This window comes from Habropoda laboriosa, unplaced genomic scaffold (genome assembly GCF_001263275.1).
Source record: "Habropoda laboriosa isolate 0110345459 unplaced genomic scaffold, ASM126327v1 scaffold28, whole genome shotgun sequence".
Taxonomy (NCBI): Eukaryota; Metazoa; Arthropoda; class Insecta; order Hymenoptera; family Apidae; genus Habropoda; species Habropoda laboriosa.
Window position 1 is genome coordinate 3,464,604 of NW_017100174.1, and position 18,317 is coordinate 3,482,920.

The 18,317-nt window shown below is 41.3% G+C and overlaps 1 protein-coding gene across 1 annotated transcript; it reads right to left on the reverse strand.

Moving 5' to 3' along the window:
• Positions 1–589: 589 nt before the first annotated feature.
• Positions 590–12,887, reverse strand: LOC108578725. Its single transcript, XM_017942102.1, has 12 exons — positions 12,802–12,887; positions 12,344–12,512; positions 11,371–11,516; positions 10,264–10,358; positions 9,452–9,731; positions 7,967–8,071; positions 7,834–7,886; positions 7,278–7,366; positions 7,078–7,216; positions 6,654–6,770; positions 5,281–5,427; positions 590–745 (listed from the first exon to the last, which is right to left on the reverse strand). The coding sequence occupies exons 1-12, from the start codon at positions 12,845–12,847 to the stop codon at positions 590–592; spliced, it is 1,542 nt and encodes a 513-aa protein (XP_017797591.1). The 5' UTR covers positions 12,848–12,887.
• Positions 12,888–18,317: the final 5,430 nt, after the last annotated feature.

Genomic DNA, 18,317 nt, shown 5'->3' on the forward strand with positions numbered 1-18,317 from the left:
TCAATGATCCACGATCTTTCGTTCCTTTAATTCACGATCCCTCCGCGGAACAATTGTCGCTGGATTTATGTATCGCTTTTTCACGAGAGAATAAAAAGGAAAAAGAAAATCCAACTTCCCCTGGCGGGATTGAACTTGGAACGAAGTTATCAGCTTTTATACGACGGCGTTTTCATTTGAATTCAAAGGGACAAAGGATAAACGACGCGGAAATTTTTCGAAATTTATTCTCTGTTGCTCGACATATACGTAGCAAGTGGAAGTAGAATACCACGGAGGAATAAGAATGCACGCGGTTGCAATTTACTGATAGGAAAATTGTTTATGAACAAAGGAGAAAATGTAAGGTGCATACATGCTCGGTTCGTTGTATTTCCATAAAACCTTTTGTACGATGATCGACAAATTTGTAAAGTTACAGCGCTTTGATATTACCGCGGAAGATAGTAGGAACGAGGAGGAAACATCAGCTTCGCCCAACCTTTGGTTCTCCCCTTTCTGCATAAGGAGAGAGACTTTTAGCGTGACGGCGATATTGTCGGTTCGGAAGGTTAGTAATGTTGACCTTGTAATTTTGCCGAATATCGTCTCATGCATAGTGGATACCGGAATTCGCCCAGATCCATGCTAGGTAACTGCTGACACGAGTGTATATGCCCGGATGTATCATAGTTTTACACCCTAATCCATAGGATAGAACGCCAATCAGCGTCTGGCCTTCCATCAGCGGAGCACCTGGATCACCCTGGAAGCAGACGAGGGTTGACAGTTTCAGTGATTACTTGTAGCTATACTCTCCCTCTCTCTCTCTCTCTCTTTCTCTCGCACAGATTCGCTAATGCCCGTCTGAAATACAGAACTACAGAACGTACAGAAATTCGTCTGTACATACAGTTACAGAAGCTAATTATTATGTACGAGATGTCTGTTCCTCTTCGACCGTCAACTTCCTCTTCCTCTTCTCATCATTTAATGAAGATACTCTCGCTGTTCGAAGTGAGCTATCTTTAGTTACCGAATTTTTTTGTTAACTTTTAGTAACTTCAGAGATGGATTCAGTAGGCTAAAATAAGGAAAAATGTTCGTATAGGTATAATTGTTCCCTAATTACAGCCGTTTATGTCCTCCGGTAATTCTTATGGCTCTATTAACTACTTCTTTTAATTGTTTATCTCGTGCACGAGCTTCTGGTCAGCTGTGTGAACGCATTTTGTAATTTGTTTCGAACAATTTGGTACATGTTCTTAATGGTAACAGCACGTATGGAAATTTGACGTGATCGTCTAATACATTTCTTAACAATTTCAGTGATAATTCACATTGATAATGGCAGATTGCACAAATGCTGACATGGCAAACACTGGTCTTCCACTTGGAACAATTTCTGTGAAAATGATTAAATAACAGGTATCGTACAAAAAGGGGCTATAATTCGGATACAACGTCATATCGGGTATACGTTTAGACGAATCTTTTTCTTATCTTAACGTACTGAATCCATCCCTGAAATTACGCCCACATGTTTCGAAACACCTTGTATACACAGATCAATCTTTACACACAGAAGTTCTCTTCCTTCGAACAGAAAGGGTCACGATAACGAAGTTACACAGGTAAAACACAAATTCCGAAAGATAACCCAATTTCGACAACGATCGCTCGATACCTAAAAATGATAAACGAGAGTGGAGAAATCTCTGTTCACACAGAAAAGTAGAGATTTTTCGAAGGAAAGGAAATGAAACGAGCTCTGTTCTATCTTTTCGAAAACGTGCGACGAACAACCGCAGGCGAAAATTCCTCTCCGAGAGCGGAATTGTTTCAAGTTCGAGGGGAGAAAAATCCAGCGTGATCTACACGACACTCGACAATTACCCCGGACAACGAACGGCGTGGAATAGTCGTTAAAGAACGGCCCCGAAAATTCCAATTAGTTTTGCTCCGTTTAAAACGCGCTACCTAACCGCCCCATTCAGAGATCGAATGTTCGAATCGCCGCCGCGTTTATCTGTTTTCAAAAGGCGGCACCGCGTTATATAACCTTCGCGGGATTGTATTTTCAACGGAGGAATATCGACGCGGCGAGAGGGGAATTTCAGTGGAGGAAATGGAGAAGGAGAAAGAGGGTTGGGGGGGGAGGAAGGAAGATCGGGAAAAAATTGGAATCCATTGGCGGTGGAAAACCGACCGAAAGATATCGCTCTTTGTACGGTCCCGGCGAATTTTATTGTTATTATTATAACGATGGAGCGTGTAGGAATCTCCGCGCTTTATGACAATTTTCTATTATGCCCGGTGAATAATGTTCAGTTTCTATTCACCCGGCTGTATTCAAACGTTGCTTATAACGCGCCGCATCTTTTGTGCCTCTTCAACGGCGAACCGTTAGCGCCCACGTACTCCCCTCTCAGATACGGGACTCTGATGGCAAATATTGGCATTGATTTCGTTAAATGAATCTGTGATTAATTGTTTATATTCGGCGAGTCGCGGGTGGAATGGAAGATCGAACACGAAATTCGTTCGTTTAACCCTTTCGCGGAACTAGCCATCGGTACGCCACTAACGGGTCGTCGTGCCATTAGTGCACACCGTACGCATTAAGAGTGTCTCGCGTTTTTTCAAATCTCAGAGGATTTCGATGGAACAGCAGAGGACTTAAGGGTGTATCGGATAAAGGGAATGTCGTTGAGGCCTTGTTCTGTATTTTAACACATTGAGCGCCGGCGACATAAGAGACATTTAAAGCCTGAGCGCCGGCAACGTATCGGCCAGTTAAAGCCCAAACGCCGGCCTCATTCGCTTGTTTCTGATCATACCAGCAAAAAAAATTCCACATCATCGCGGGGCCGGCGCTCAAGCGATAGATTAAGAATCCCGAGTTTTCACGGGGCCGGCGCTCAATGTGTTAAAATAAATCTTCACTTTGAGTTGTTGAGGCGCGAGCCAATGCGACGCGCTTAGTGGATGGCGGATATAACCGGCGCTAGCCCGTGTGAAGCATTTAGCGGATGCCGGATATAACCGGCGCTAGTCGCGAAAGGGTTAAAGATCTTGTCTTGTACGAAGTTTTAGACGAGGAGGTTAAATTTGTTGCGGTGTAAGACAATTTTCACAATTTTCTTATTTTGAGAAACTGAGAATGTTAATAGAAATGGTCAAATAAATTTCACAGCATCAAATTTGGTACTGTATCGTATTCAATGTTACTAGGAAGCTTGTCCCAATTGTAACTTACTTCATTTGTCTTTTTAACAGTTTCACTTGTGTGAGTTACATTTTAGCAGTTAGGTCCAAATTTTTGGAAATGTCACTTACACCACTATGACTTTAATACACTCAGATAATACTCTTCTTGGGTTGCAATTAATAGTTAATAATTTGTTCCTCGTTTCAATCGACAAACGACGTTTATGACAGTAGGGGGAGTTCCCTTTAGTTATATCTGCATTAATTGAAACGCTACCGAGCCGTTATTCTGCGTCTCTCCTAGAGGAGACAAAAGGAATAAAAATAAGTTTACCACGCGTTTCAGTCGCGTGTGCACAGGTAGAGAGATTTATGTAAGAAAAACCTTAAAGGGAACTCCCCCTATATTCTTATTAAAAACAACCCTTGTATCTCTCTGTAACGTCATGTGACTTAAAAATGACGTATTCATTTATCTATATTTCATAAATCTCATTTTACTTGCTTATTGCTATACTATTGCATTATACTAAATATTTTATAATTTATCAAAAACATGAAAAAGTGAAATCTACGAAGTAAAATCGGGTCACAGAGGGTTAAATTATAAATTAGTAAGAATTTTACAATTCAAGAAACATATATCTACCCAACAGTTGTCCATCGAAAGCATTCAGCTTACCAGCCGCTAATTACCGATCACATAAATTATCAGCCTCTATCGTTCAGCTTATCCAGCCTCTTCGAATTCTCTCTATACACAAATGTTTCGAACGCCATTCTCTGGCTTATCACTGGACGTTATCTTTGCATTCGGTCGAAGCCTCGTCGAAATTCCGTAATTGAATCAAATGCGTCACATTGTCCGTCGATTTGATTCAGTCGACGCCTAAATTAGCCGCGGCCGCGTATACGAGAAACGCCGAATTGTCGCTTAATTGTACGGTAAAGTGTAAGCGGGCGGTGCGCGCAAAAGGTAATCAGAATCGCGTTAACGAGCCCCGCAATTTATTCGTATCATACTTTCCCACGAGCTGAAATTTCCACGTTCTCCATTATCAACGGGAACTCGCGTTGTTACGAGTCGTAGACAAAGACGAATTCTCGCGTTCGAAACGTAATCACGCAATTGAATAACGTCTATGAACCGGTAGCAGTGTTAATAAACGTAAAAAATGTTTACGAGAACAGTGGAAAATTGGCGAACGATCGAGGCTTTATCACGGCGACTGTATTAAACCTCGTTTCTAAAATTCCAATTGCGTTTCTACGACAATTCCTGTACGAGCATGTACGAAACGAAGAATGCCGCAGAAAGTGACGTTCATTTTTACCTAAAATTCCCCAAAAATACCTGAAAAGGGGAAATAAAGTCGACGTATCATAATTTACATTTTAACGACATATGAACTTCAAAACCTTCGTAAATGTACCACGGATCCTATAGAATCCGTTTTCCATTTCACCAAGGAGCCCACACAGAAATAGCAGAGGCCCGTCAAAATTCCGTCCCTTTCATCGAACAATTAGCCCACTTCTCCCGAACACCTATTCGATCATCCGTACCTAAACACTCGATCGCCCCATTCAATCCCTCCAGTAGCAGAGCAAACATCGGCCATCGAACAGAGTCATCCGTCTTCCTAATCGTCGAACCTGCCAAACCTTCAAACCCGCGGAACCCCTCATTTACGTGCCACGTGCACGGCGAACGCGTTTTTGGTAGCTCGAGTCCTGTATTGTTCCGGGAAACGGTTGCTCCTGACACCAGCGAGCCGCCCAAGCAACACGTACACACACACACACACACACACACACACACGCATATCCAAATACACAGAGAGAAAGAGAGAGAGAGAGAAAGAGAGAATCTCTGAGAAGCGAATATACACAGACGCCAGACGTCGAGTGGCGTCGTTCGCGACGAGGTCAAGGGATCTCCTTAGCAGACGCTTCAAGATGCTTAAGTGTCGCAGGCTTGTCGCGGCTCACGAATGCACACAGACTTCTCTCTCTACCTCGTCGCTTCCTCCTCTCGTTTCCATCCAACGAACCTGGTTCCAGGCCACGTTTCTCTCGTCTTCATCTTACCTGACACGTCTCCACCCCCTGGATCATGTCACCGGCGCAAAGCATACTCTGGAGCACCGGTTCGTAGCAAGGCATCACCGACTTGCAGGTAGTCTGATTCACCAACGGTACGACTGTCACCGTGAGTTGTGGTTCCACCGGGCCAGCCTGAAAATCGTCGCCGCTCGATGAATGGGTGAATCGAGATTTCGGGGTGAGTGGTGTGTTCAGGATGGTTTGAACGAGACGTTTTAGGACGTTGGTGTGCGTAGATCGGGATGTATTCATTGTTGGAGCGAGAAAGTGCCGAGGTGAAAGAAGTACCAAGAGGCCGGGTCAAAAATGACCCATTGGCGAGTTTCCGAGAGTGAATTTTTATGTGATTGAAACGGGAGTAAAGGTGCGGATAGAAGTACACGTGCAGAAAAGAAAGTGCGAAAGTTGCAACCGATAGTAGATATTTAGCAGAATCGAATATTCGCTTTTTTTGGAAAGTTGCTAATGGGTCATTCTTGACCCGGTTGGTCTTTTCAGTGTTAAGCTCTTTGAAGGAATACTTGAAAGGAGATCCAGTGGATTTAGGGATTTTCGGGAAACTCTGTGATTGATTGGAGATAATGAACAATTGATCTTCTAATTCGATAATTAGAAAAAGAATATCTGTGCATAGGAGATCATTCTATTCGTCTTATTCCCCGTTATTGTACCATGAAGAAACCTATTGCTCCATTCAGGAAAATATAATATTTGCTATTTTAGTTTGGACGTTTCGACTTAAGAATTTCTAAACATGTATTGTTCCACTGTTTTTCAGAATGTCAACGTAGGATTATTAACAAAATCGCAGCCCACGTTGTTAGTTATTTTCTTTGCTCCGTCTCATTTTTTTTTTTCATCATTTTTCCACTTTTTCTACTCATCATTTGAAAATTATCATTATAATAAAGGGTGTACGATTTTGTCGCTGTTGTGTTTTTCCCGTATTTTTGAGGATTCGATATCTAGGTATCGTATCAGGGCTGAAATTGAATCAGATATCGGAATGAAAGTGAATATTTAGCGAACGAGCTTGCGTTTTAATGATCGCAACGATGACACGGAAAGATAATCAGCGCCGGGCATAAAACGAATGACCGTTTGCAACGATTTCGCATCGTGATACAATGTTGAAAACACAGCACGTTTCGATCGTATTTCACCGTATTATCGGTAGATATAATTTTATAAATTTATCTCCGTTTATTTCGTGTAAGAAGCGGTTACACGATCCGTGGAAATTGATAAAGGTAGAATTATAGCTGAATAATTGTCAAACGGTGTACCCAGCTCCTGTCACATTTCACATAACACGACAGAGCTTTTATTTTATTAATAATATAGCAAACAGCACTTACCATCGTGTGCCTCCACCCTGTCACGAAACATCTCGCTCCATCATCGAGCTTATAGTCTTTCCTTTCCGGGATTCCTATCGGCAACAATTTCTCCCCGAATTGTACAGGAGTTTTCAACTGTGTCACGAAACAATTATATTTCACAATCGGAATATTTTCTCCCGATAAAATTCGTCCACGATAATAATACAAAAATAGAGTTAAAAAATTTGTGTAGTAAACTCGTTTCACACGTTACAATAAATTGTCACACGTCGTGTCCAACTTTTCAGTGATACATCATCGAAAGACATTTATTAAATTGTTCGTATATTCATGGAAATATACAAATTGTTAATTCGTCGGTATCGTTGGTACACTCTAATTGCTCGTCGGTGACAAAAATCTCGCAGAAAGTGATAAAAATGTGTATTTTTCACCGTACCTTGATTAGAGCGATGTCGTTGATCAGTACGAATTTATCGTAATCCTCGTGCACAACTATGTTGCCCACCTGCAACTGTTCCCCGCCAGAATCGAGCAAAGACGAGCGTACTCTTACCGTTACCATTGATAAATCCGTACTAGAAGAAATTATCTTCTGTTATTTTTTATCTCGTCCCACGTGATTCGTGTAATACTCACCGAAAAACGCAGTACGCCGCGGTTATCACCCACGATTCGTGCACCAGTGCTCCGCTACAAACGTGTCTTCCGTATTTCTCAACAGACACCTGTTTAATTTATACTTTCGTTAATTTATCATAACGATTCATTTTTGCTTTCACGTTTCATTCTTGACTAAAGGAAAGGTCAAATATTTGCCTGGGAAAATTTGTTACACCTATATTAAGCGAAAATATGAAATATTTCGCATGTAATTGATGGATTTCGTCGACACGCTTATTTTTGAGAGACGAATTTTCACGTGACAATGATAAAGTTTATACAAAATTATTTTTTCTCCGTGAAATATATCGAGATAAATTACGAAGAAGTGGTATATTTAAGATATTAGATGCTCAGATCAGTATTTCCAACGATGCTCAAAATTTGATAAAGAAAACAAAAACAAAAGTGCCTTCTCATTCGACAAATTTTTCCTTTCTTTTAACTCATGTCGTCGATATAGAATTTCCTTGCATTTTCACTAAAATATTTCTCTCTTCCACCACGAACTCATTACAGTATTTCAACTTACATGATAAGGGTATTCCGTGATGTTCACATACTTCAAATTCTCGAACGCGAGAACTACACAGAGAACAGAATATCACTCGAACAAATGAATTCACGAATTCAACAAGATCTCCTCGCAATAACGTCCAACTTACCATCCTCGAAGAGGACGAAGAAGAGCAAGAAGAAAATCTTCGTAGACATTTGAACGTCGATCGACGAAGAGCAACGAACGTCTGGTACAATTATCGTAGTTAGACCTAAATCAAGAGTTGTCGATGCCCTCGTGGGACGAAATATTTCGACGATAAACGTCGTTATCGATCGTTAGCCGGTGTCGAAGTTGCGTTGTCGCGTGAACTTCAAAGGATACCGGGAACCCATTTCGTGCGTGCCTCGATAAAAACACAGTCAGAGAAAAGAGCATTTAGCTCTGGCATTGAAGGGGGGAAGAGAAAAGAACGAAATTTCATCATGTTCGAGTGAGATCGTGATTAGCGATATCGTATCGAGACTGAGATAATGGAACAATCGTGTCAAGATTAGTCACATATCCAATTTGGAGCAATTTGCAACTAATCGATCGAGAGTACTTACTTGATAAAACGTATTTCTTGTATATATGCACATCGTGTGTGTGCGAGTAATTTCTGCGTTTTCGAGTGTTTCATTGCTCGCAAAAATTTTTTCCATTTCTTCTATATCTTTTGCTAAAGTTTTCCAGGCATTCGTTTAAAACGATATTAAAACGATATTACCCCGTGAAACATGATTTTTCTACGTTATTTCAATTCACCGAGAGATATTAATCGGAATTAAGAGGGATTAATGCTTTCTCGAGGCAACAGAGAACGACATTTCAAAGAGCTTCGAACGGCGGTAGCTTCACGGTAACGGCAATCTTGATCGAACTGTCCGACTGGATAAACTATCGGAGAAAGTTTGCGGTGCTGCCGGGGATCAAAGGTAGCCCCCAGACGTAAAAAGCATTTCGCGGTTAAACAAACTATTCCATCCGTCAATCTGTCGTCGAACGTCAATATCGCGTTCGCTCTTTGTGAGACAATTGCTTTCTACCTGTCCTGTAATTACGAGATAGTGCATAAAGAAATAGAAAGGATGATGGAAGGCGGGACCGTTGCTCTTCCCTTTTCGCGTTACCCCGGAGGATCGAACCGACGCGACGCGGGAATATCGCAGAAAAGGAGAACTGAAAGCATTCGAAGTAATACTTCGTGATAAATAACACCGGTGAAACTCTCGTTTTCGTAATTAAACCACTGATTACATTTTTCATAGCTGCTTATATTTAAACACATTAAGTATTCTCAAATTTGTACAGGGAATGAAACAATTTTCAAATATTACAATCAGATTAATTGCACAGTTTATACCGTAATTAAGGCTTTCAGGTGTAAACTGTGTCCAAAAGGATCGCGAGCTTCGATGCACCGAATATGGTTATTGTCAGTGCACGTCCTCGGACCCTACGACGAAGCAGTGTCGACGAAACGATGGGAAACATATCCTACTGGACACAAATTACACCTGAAAGCTTCGAAGAGTATAAATTCCAACGTACCGGGTCGCGAATACCTGAAAACTACGTTAATATTCCGTCATTTAAACTCCGCTAATGCTCCTGATCCAGGATCGCAGATTAGCTACGTTCGTGTAAACACCAGGGTAAGTTGGATGAGCACATCCGTAGCCCCAGGACACGACGCCGTAGAGGACGCCTTTGGATGTCAGAGGACCACCAGAATCACCTTGACAAGAATCCTTTCCACCTTCGCTGTAACCAGCGCATATCATCCTGTCGGTGATCGTGTTCAGTTTTTGATAGATAGCAGAGCACCGTTTCCTGGCTATTACTGGTATGGATACTTTCATGAGTTTCGGTGAAGCAGTTCCACCCTCCTGCGATGAAATTTGGGAATATTTTAGAAACGTGAACAATAATGGAATATTGTAGAGGTGCGTAAAATTGATTGTGATTGATTGCAAGAATGTATTTCAACTGGAGGTGTGTGAGAATTGGAAAATTTCCGGGGGAGAATTTTTCTTGGGATCGAGTCGGGTTCCTGAAAGTATCTAGAGAGTTTTGAAAACCCATATCACGTTCCAGGATTCGCTTAGAATGTGTACTATGGTCGTATTCAAAAAGTTAGTCACGGAAATCCCGGGATTCTTCAGTAGGGATCTCGGGTTCCCGATATTTGAGCCGCTCATTTGCCAAATTTGTAAAAAATGGAGAAAATTAACGAAATTACAATAATATTTTTTATACCGTTGCATTAAAAAATTATTTTTAAGCTTTAGGCTTCTGAAATAAATTGTTTATCACTCTTAAGAATTTTTGTCATTTATCGATGTTAAGCCTAATTATTAAGGAAATTTAATTTCAATATAAAAAGATCATTTTCTACGAATCACTGATTAACTGATTTACCTTGAGCGCGCCCCAACCAGTCACATCCAGCATCGTACCAGACGATGGTTCTACACTTGTCAATTTCACAGGTTGCACGTTGCTGTTGAACTGGAATGTACCGTCGATCTAAAAGAGAATTTGATAAAATTTATTCTAATTTCCTTCGGAACATTCTTTATATTAGATTGCCCAGAAAATTTCTACTAACTTTCAATAGACAGTGCTTCAATCTGTTAAAGACTATTTTTTCATCATCTTTTTACAGTATTTCAAAAATGAGTACATATTTTCGACACTTAATGAATATTTCTCTTACTAAAAAGGGAAAAATGTCGCTGAAACAGCGACGCTAGAAGGTAGTATATCAAAAACAATTGTTCTCAAATATTTTGCAAACTTTGTGCCCGGTCGCGCAGCCCACCGGCCAGTGACATGTCATAAATTAATAAACAGTCTTTTCCAGCCGTCTTCCTAGCACCTAACAAATTCCTTCCCTATCATAAAACAGTTCAAGTCGCACCCTGGTCATGTTTCCTATCCCTTTCCCCTTTCCGGGTTTTCCCCAAATTATTTCAACTTTTGCTCACCACCTTCACCCTCACGTTCTCCTTCCACTAGTTTCCTAATATCCAATCATACCTCCGCATTTTTCGAGACCTTCTTTTCCACCACCTTCAACGTCCAACCAATCACAACATACACCGACCTAATATATACCCACGCACCACCACAAATAAACAGAGTTCAAAAATATTCTCACCAGTTCAATCTTATTCACCATCAGCACACCAACTATTAGAATTTCGCCCTTCCGGGATTAACACATCGGGAGCGCAACGATACTAACCGAGTTCGAGCTGAAACCAGCCTCGTTCACGAGTCAAGTATCGTACACTTTGCAAATCAAAATTTCGATCTTAAAAAGAAACTTTTTAACAAAATGGAATTTTCCAACATTAACAAAGAACAAATTATTTCTTCAAACAATGAAATTTCTATCTCAAGATTCCTAATTAAAATTATGTTCAAAGTACGAAGTTTACTTGGCTACCTAAAATTCTGTCCAAATTTTCCGCGATACCTAACGCTATTTACATAAATCCGTAAAATCACGGAGACACGTCTTTCGACTTACCTCGAGAAGCGCGACATCGTAGTCCACAGTTCGAGCGTTGTAGTTAGGATGTCGAATGACATTCTTCACCTTATAAGGAACGCCCAAGTCTTTATTGCTGTTGCCAGCTCGTAGAGTGTACTGGCTGGCAGCGTATCTGTAATCAACGAAACATCAAAATGCCAACGATTCCAAATAGGTATCCTCTGTACACAACTATGCATGCAGGTTCCGCATCGGCGGAACGCAGACTCTTTGTTTTCCAAAATATGCACACGGTATTTGAAGGCCTTATTATTATTGCATAATGGCCGGCAATCGGGTTGGAATGCGAGCCGCAAAGCCGATTTAATATCACGATGGCTTTCACAACTATTATCACGACGAGCCCGGTGAACGTTCCGATGCGTGAAAATTCCCGGATCAGCCGTATGACGGTGTCGTGTTACTTTATCTCATCGTAACCTGTGATTCAATTATTCCCAAGGGAAAAGCGAGAGTAATTTCGAAAATGGTCAAGATAATAGGTACACGTAGAACGAAACTTTGAAACAGGAAATCGAACGTAGACTTCTTATGTGTAATCTCTTTTCGTCGTAGGTTGAACCTGTTAGCTGGCGAGTCTTAAATTTTAATTCAATTTTAATTATTATTATTTTTAAATTTTAAGAGTAATTTTGAATTTAAATTACGTTTATTCATTTACTCCTGTATCGAAGTTGAAAGAAAGTGATTTATCGCAGTTTTTATTCATTTTTAATTACAAACTAGAGAATCTGAATTTCTGTTTGAGTTAACAGGCTAACGAAGATGAATCAGAGTTAACGAAAATACTCTGGGAGTAACTTTAATTTATTTATTCTAGCATTTTATTAGTAGATTAAATCAATATTGGTTAAATAAAGCGAAAGTGAAGCTTTAATCGCTTGTTCGCGGCTGCTCATCGCACGAATTACCGTTAACCTAACATACATGCGTTATTACCCGGCACAGTGACCTGCAGTGATGGCCCATCTAGGACTGATGATCGAGGCACCGCAAATGTGCGAGGTAGTTTGCAGACTCAGTTGATACGGATGCTGATTTATATTGACTTCGTTTCCTCCGACGATCTGAGAGTCCGGGAACAGGTTCGGGACGTCCGGCGCGTAGCCTGTAACGTAACATTCAAACGACGATTAATTAAAGCATTATTTTTTTTTCACACCACTTTGGAGTTTCTCTCAAAAATCAACGATCCCGAGAAATCTACGATAAATTACACTTTCGATTGAATTTTTCAGTATACACATATATACACCGTTTCGTCCGGCAGGAAATGGTAGAAAACTGTAGCTGCGAGTAGGATCGTGAAAGCCGGAAATGAAATTATTTATACGCAAGTTAGAATACACGACGGTCGTATAAGAGAATTAGGGGAATCCATTTTTGCTCGTACTCACCGAAGCATCCGACAATGAGAGCACAGAGTACGATACTTCGTAGCATCTTAAAGCAATATCAAGATTGCGCGTACGGAACGGCTTTTATACGGGAAACTTGCTGCTCTGATTCAGCGAAAAATCCTTATCTGACGACAATGCACCTAGCTTCGCACAAGCGGCATGTGGTGCAACCATTCGTAATATCGTAGTTACAGGGATGGAAAGAGGGGTGGAGGGGGTACGGGACGGGGCTACATAAGAGAAGAATAACCCCGTGCCTTTTCGCAGGCGCGATTGCGATGACATCGCTAGATAAAAATCACGTCGTAGTACACAGGGAAAAATAGGATTTTGAATGAGCGGTTGCACTTCGCTCGATAAGGAATTTTCGATGACTGAGAAGCTCCCCTGATTACAATAGAGCACCGATCTTCCGACAACCTCTAACGACAGATTGCGCCAATCTTCTTCCCTTTGTGACGCTCCATTTTTTTCTTAACGACGACGAACAATGGAATTTACTTTTGTGTGAGGTACTTGTGAGAAGGACAAATGTAGTGGAAATTTGTCTAGAACGTAGAGATCATATCTAACTTGATCGCAATAGAGCCTCGATCTTTTAACAATCTCCTCACTTTGTGATGTTGAATTTTTCTCAATGACGACGAAGAATGGAACTCACTTTTGTATTAGATATTCATTAAAAGGAGAAGGAATGGAGTGGAAATTTATTTAGAATGCACAGATCATTTTTAACTTGATTGCAATAGAGCCTGGATCTTAATTTCTTCCCTTTGTGACGTTGAATTTTTCTCAACGACGACGAAGAATGGAACTCACTTTTGTATACAATATCCATTAAAAGAAGAACAAATGTAGTAGAAATTTATTTAAAATATGATTTCTAATCTGAGAAATTTAAATAGCACAATTTCATTTTTTCGGCGTAAATATTGCATTGATTATAAAATTCCACTTTATTCGATACACATTTTCAAAGAGAATTTGCCACGCGTGTGTAACTGGACTTTTTTAACTGGCGGAAAAAAATTCTCGCAATATCGACGGAATTTGTCTAAATTCGCAATTTACATCGTCGTTGTTCACCAGTTCGCGTTATTAGCGGACCGGGTCCGATTACCCGTTCGCGATCAGGTCGTTAGAAATTGAGGGCTAATTGCACATGTTGATTTACACATTTTGTCAGCAAATATATGGATCACCGGCGATTGTCCCGCGGTTAAACATCCTGTAACGGGCATTACGCCATGGGGTATTAGTTTGCAATAATTCTAAAAGTCAATTGTGTAATCTGCCTCACGGGGCTTTGTTCACTTCGTCGACAAATCCCTGTCGCGGTTGCGTTCAATCGAAATTAGTCACGCATTTTATTAATCATTTTTCCGGTCTATACGTGGCGACCAAACGCTGCAATCTGTTTCGTCAGGAACACCGTTACACACCGACGATACTGCTTTCTATAAATACAATTTCGACACGTATAATTCGCGATAAAAACCAGAAATATTCTTTTTATGGAATCACTCATTCCATGTATTTAATTATCATTCCTACAGAGATCAAAGCTTCGCTAAACCTCGTTACGCGCTTTCATCTACGAATCTTCAATCGAATTTCGTATCCACGTTTCTATCTTGCTAACATCTTTACGTTATCCTTTCATCTTATCTTTCAAAGCTACCGGAAACACCGAACGCGATTAGCGTTCGTTGCATTTCCACCGTGCGGAATGTCCAACGGATTTAATTACCATAATAGTATCCATCAGCTGGGACAAAGCACTCGTAACTCGTAGATCTTCATCGGTGCTGGCTTTCTCTCGATTTTCAAAAAGCTGCCTCTACTTTTTGCAACAAGCTCTCGGTCATACGAGGTCGCACGTGTGTGTCACGTTTCGCAACAGAAGTCAGTAATCTCTCGTTAATTTCATTCGTATTTTTCTGTCGTCGCTTTATCGGGATCGCTCATCGATGTATCGCGATAATCCATTGCCCCCATTCCATACGCTGCATCGATCGTCGATATATACCAGCTTATCTGGTAAAAATCGGTACGATCTATAATCTGTAAATCGACGGTAGTAATTAGGACAGCTTCAAACAGATAAGATTTCTTCCTTTTTTCTTATTTCCACTTGCAACGAGGATTACAATTCACTTTTCGTTATCTTGTTACAACGATGTTATAAAATGTGAGAGAAGATTAGAAAAATTAGCTGTCATCGATAAGGATTGATAGATTTTTCAACGACCGTGTTCGACGAATTCCTTCCAGAAGCACGATTAATTTCCTCGCTGACGTTTAGAGCCATGGAAACTTTTAATCCACGGAGAGGTTCCACCCAGAAGACGATGGTCTCAGTTTTAGTAGCAGAGATTCCATCGACATCGCCTGGCTCATTGCTAATTAATTAGTTTTCGACCGCGCGCCGACTTTCAATAGACGCTATCCCGCTTTTTTTTCCAACGACGGTGACCCCGTTTATTTCGCACGGAAACTTCTCTCTAATAGAAATTCTTGCTGCAATTATTTCACCGGAGGAACGAGTTAAAAGCTGGACTTACGATCGAACGGTACGAGCCGCGCCTTCCGGAAACGTTTTCGAAAAGACGAGGGTTGTTCGGTCTTTAAGGGAATACTTTCGAACGTTTGCGTCGAAAGTGGAAGTACCTCGGCAATTTTCAGCTTGGTTGTGTTACAAAGGTTTCAGGATTTGTTGTCTCTTTCCATCTCTTCCATAAAACGAACTTATCTTCGTGCCAAAAAATGACAATTCAAAGGATTTTCGTTGATCATCTTCAGATACACACCTTCGAACCATATGTGAGCCACTCAGAAACCAAAATGACCAACTCCACTTTTTGATATTCTTCCAATTTTAGTATCAAAGCACCAAAAATGATCTTCATTTCGTTTATTATCTTCAGATACACACCTTCGAACCATATGTGAGCCACTCAGAAGCCAAAATGACCAACTCCACTTTTTCATATTGGTCCAATTTTAGTATCAAAGCACAAAAATTGACAATTCAGAGGATTTTCGTTGATCATCTTCAGATACACACCTTCGAACCATATACGTGCCACTCAGAAGCCAAAATGATCAACTCCACTTCTTAAAATTCTTCCAATTTTGCTTAACTCTTCATAAATAAAAAAAATTGCATAAATTTAATTCGATGGAGTGACACATCTTAGCTTCTCAGCGTCTCATACGTAAACTCCTGTTAGCAACATTTTCTTACATAGAATAAGAAGAAATAATTCAGATGTTCCTTACAAATGAGACACCCAGTACAGTCAACCTACGTGCAGCACACACTACCTATAAATTCCTGAAGTAAGTCACTTACACGACCAAGTCAGTAAATAAATATTTGCATCAAGATGTGGAAAAAGTGGATCTAACGTCCCGCGGCAATATTTTTCAGGTAACACAAACTGTACCGAGTGAAATGTCCCGCAATACCCACCAATATGCGCTCCAGCAAGCAACGGTGTCTACTTATACGCCATATTTCGAGGATTGTTACGGCGACCGGAGTAAAAGAGTAGCACGACAGGCTGCGCACTTGCCGACATCGGCCGGCACTGGCGATTAACATATAAATCAAATCTCTACCCGTGCAAACCCATCCCCCATCACCATTCCTGACTCCCTTTCCATCGTTCCCCTGCACCCTTCTTGTAGTTTCCGCTGATCCCGCGTAAGATACGTGTCCCCGGCAGCCTGTGCTCATCCGTGGGATCGCGAACAACTTTCGACCCTGTTGAGAACCCCGAAACTCATCCGGATACAAACTACGAGCCGCGAAAACTTGCGAGACTCGATGATACCCTGATTGAATATGTCGTCGGATAGGGAATCGGTAGCCTAAAGGGAACCAGGACGACTTTTCGCGCCAACTTTCGCGTGACTTGCCTTCTCTCGCGTGACCGTGGAAGATCCTGCGAGACTCGAGAAGCATCATTCTTGGATTTTCACAGATGTGGGTGATCTGTTCGTTTTCTCTGTGTTGAGTAATGAAGTTGGGAGTATGTTTGATTCGGAGTGATTTGATTAACCATTGTGTCGATGTCCTTGTCGTCCAATTTTAGTAGTTTTCTGATTAGAAAATTCGAAATTTGAAGCAAACACGGATGAGAAATGCGACGAATGTCGAGGTGGCTGGATATTCATATCTTTCACCGGGAAAATAAAATATTTTAAGTGCGAAAGAGTACTCGGGTACCCGGTTATTGACATAAGGATTAAGGTATATTCACAAATATACTAAGATATTAAGATGATTAACTTTTCCATAAAATATTTGAAAAATAATAATTGTAAAATACTGCAAACGTAATATAATATAAGTGAGAAAATGTGCGAAAGGGTTAGTTTGTATACTTTAGCTTACACAACGGCACTCGCTACTTTCCAGCAAAAGAAGATCAGTTACACGAATATTTTCACCTATCCATGAATTGCACATTACAGCTTAGTTGATCGAATATCTTAAACTCACTTCAAGAACACTCCTAAACGATCTCCTCTCAGCATCCACTCTACGCAACTTTCACGCCAAAGGATACAATTTATCGCATCAACCATAAGACTCAAAAGACATCAGGCTTCCCTTCCAAAGGAGCGTTCAATTCGTCTTCCCGTGTTACTCCCCTCGCCGCGTCGAACAACCTCAATTTCGTCTCCGGAATCCGTATCCGCGTATCCCGGAGCAACGTCGAATTTACGCAACGCGGTACCGGGTAAACGACCGGGTTCGAATCTCGAAACGAAAGATAGATAGGGAGAGACAGGGAGTGAACAGGCAGACTTAAGAACATCGCCTGCAACCGATATTAGTATCAACGAGATAGTCTGGCAGGTCTACGAGACAGAGGTGTTGATACAGCGTCGTCAGAATTTTCCGATAGCTCGGAGCGAGAGGTTGTGGACAAAGAGGTTGGCGGTGCAATTTGAACGGAAGGAAGGGAACGCTCCTCGCCAGGCGGTTCGTTTCGTTTTCGAGGCAAGATGTGTGACCAAGGCAACAGCAGAGTCTGCAGACTGAAAGGACTAACGAGTCTCATCCTGAAGGAATTCTTCGACCAGCCACCGCTACTTTCTTCCCTCTGCTCTCTCTCTCTTCTTTCCTCTTCGTCCTGATATCTGTCCTCTACGCCATCCACTTCCTGTTTCTTCGCCATCCGCGCCCTCAACGTTTGTCTTTCCTCGTCCCGTTCACGCTACTGGCGTATCTTTGACCCTCCGGCTTCGGTTTTCGTCCATCGAGCAACACCTTCTTGCTGAAAGTTAGGTTAGGTGATTACTGCACGCCAGGGATACGAGCAGCGACGACGTGCTGTATGCAATCTCTGCGACGTCGTTGGCGGCAATTTGGAGATGGGGAAAGTCGGAGATCGGAGAGATACGGGGGTCGCGAAATACCATTTCTGGTGGCAGTGTTGAGGGTGATTTTGGGGAGAAAATGATAGAAAACGTGGTAGGTGGCGTGGGACGGTTAAAGT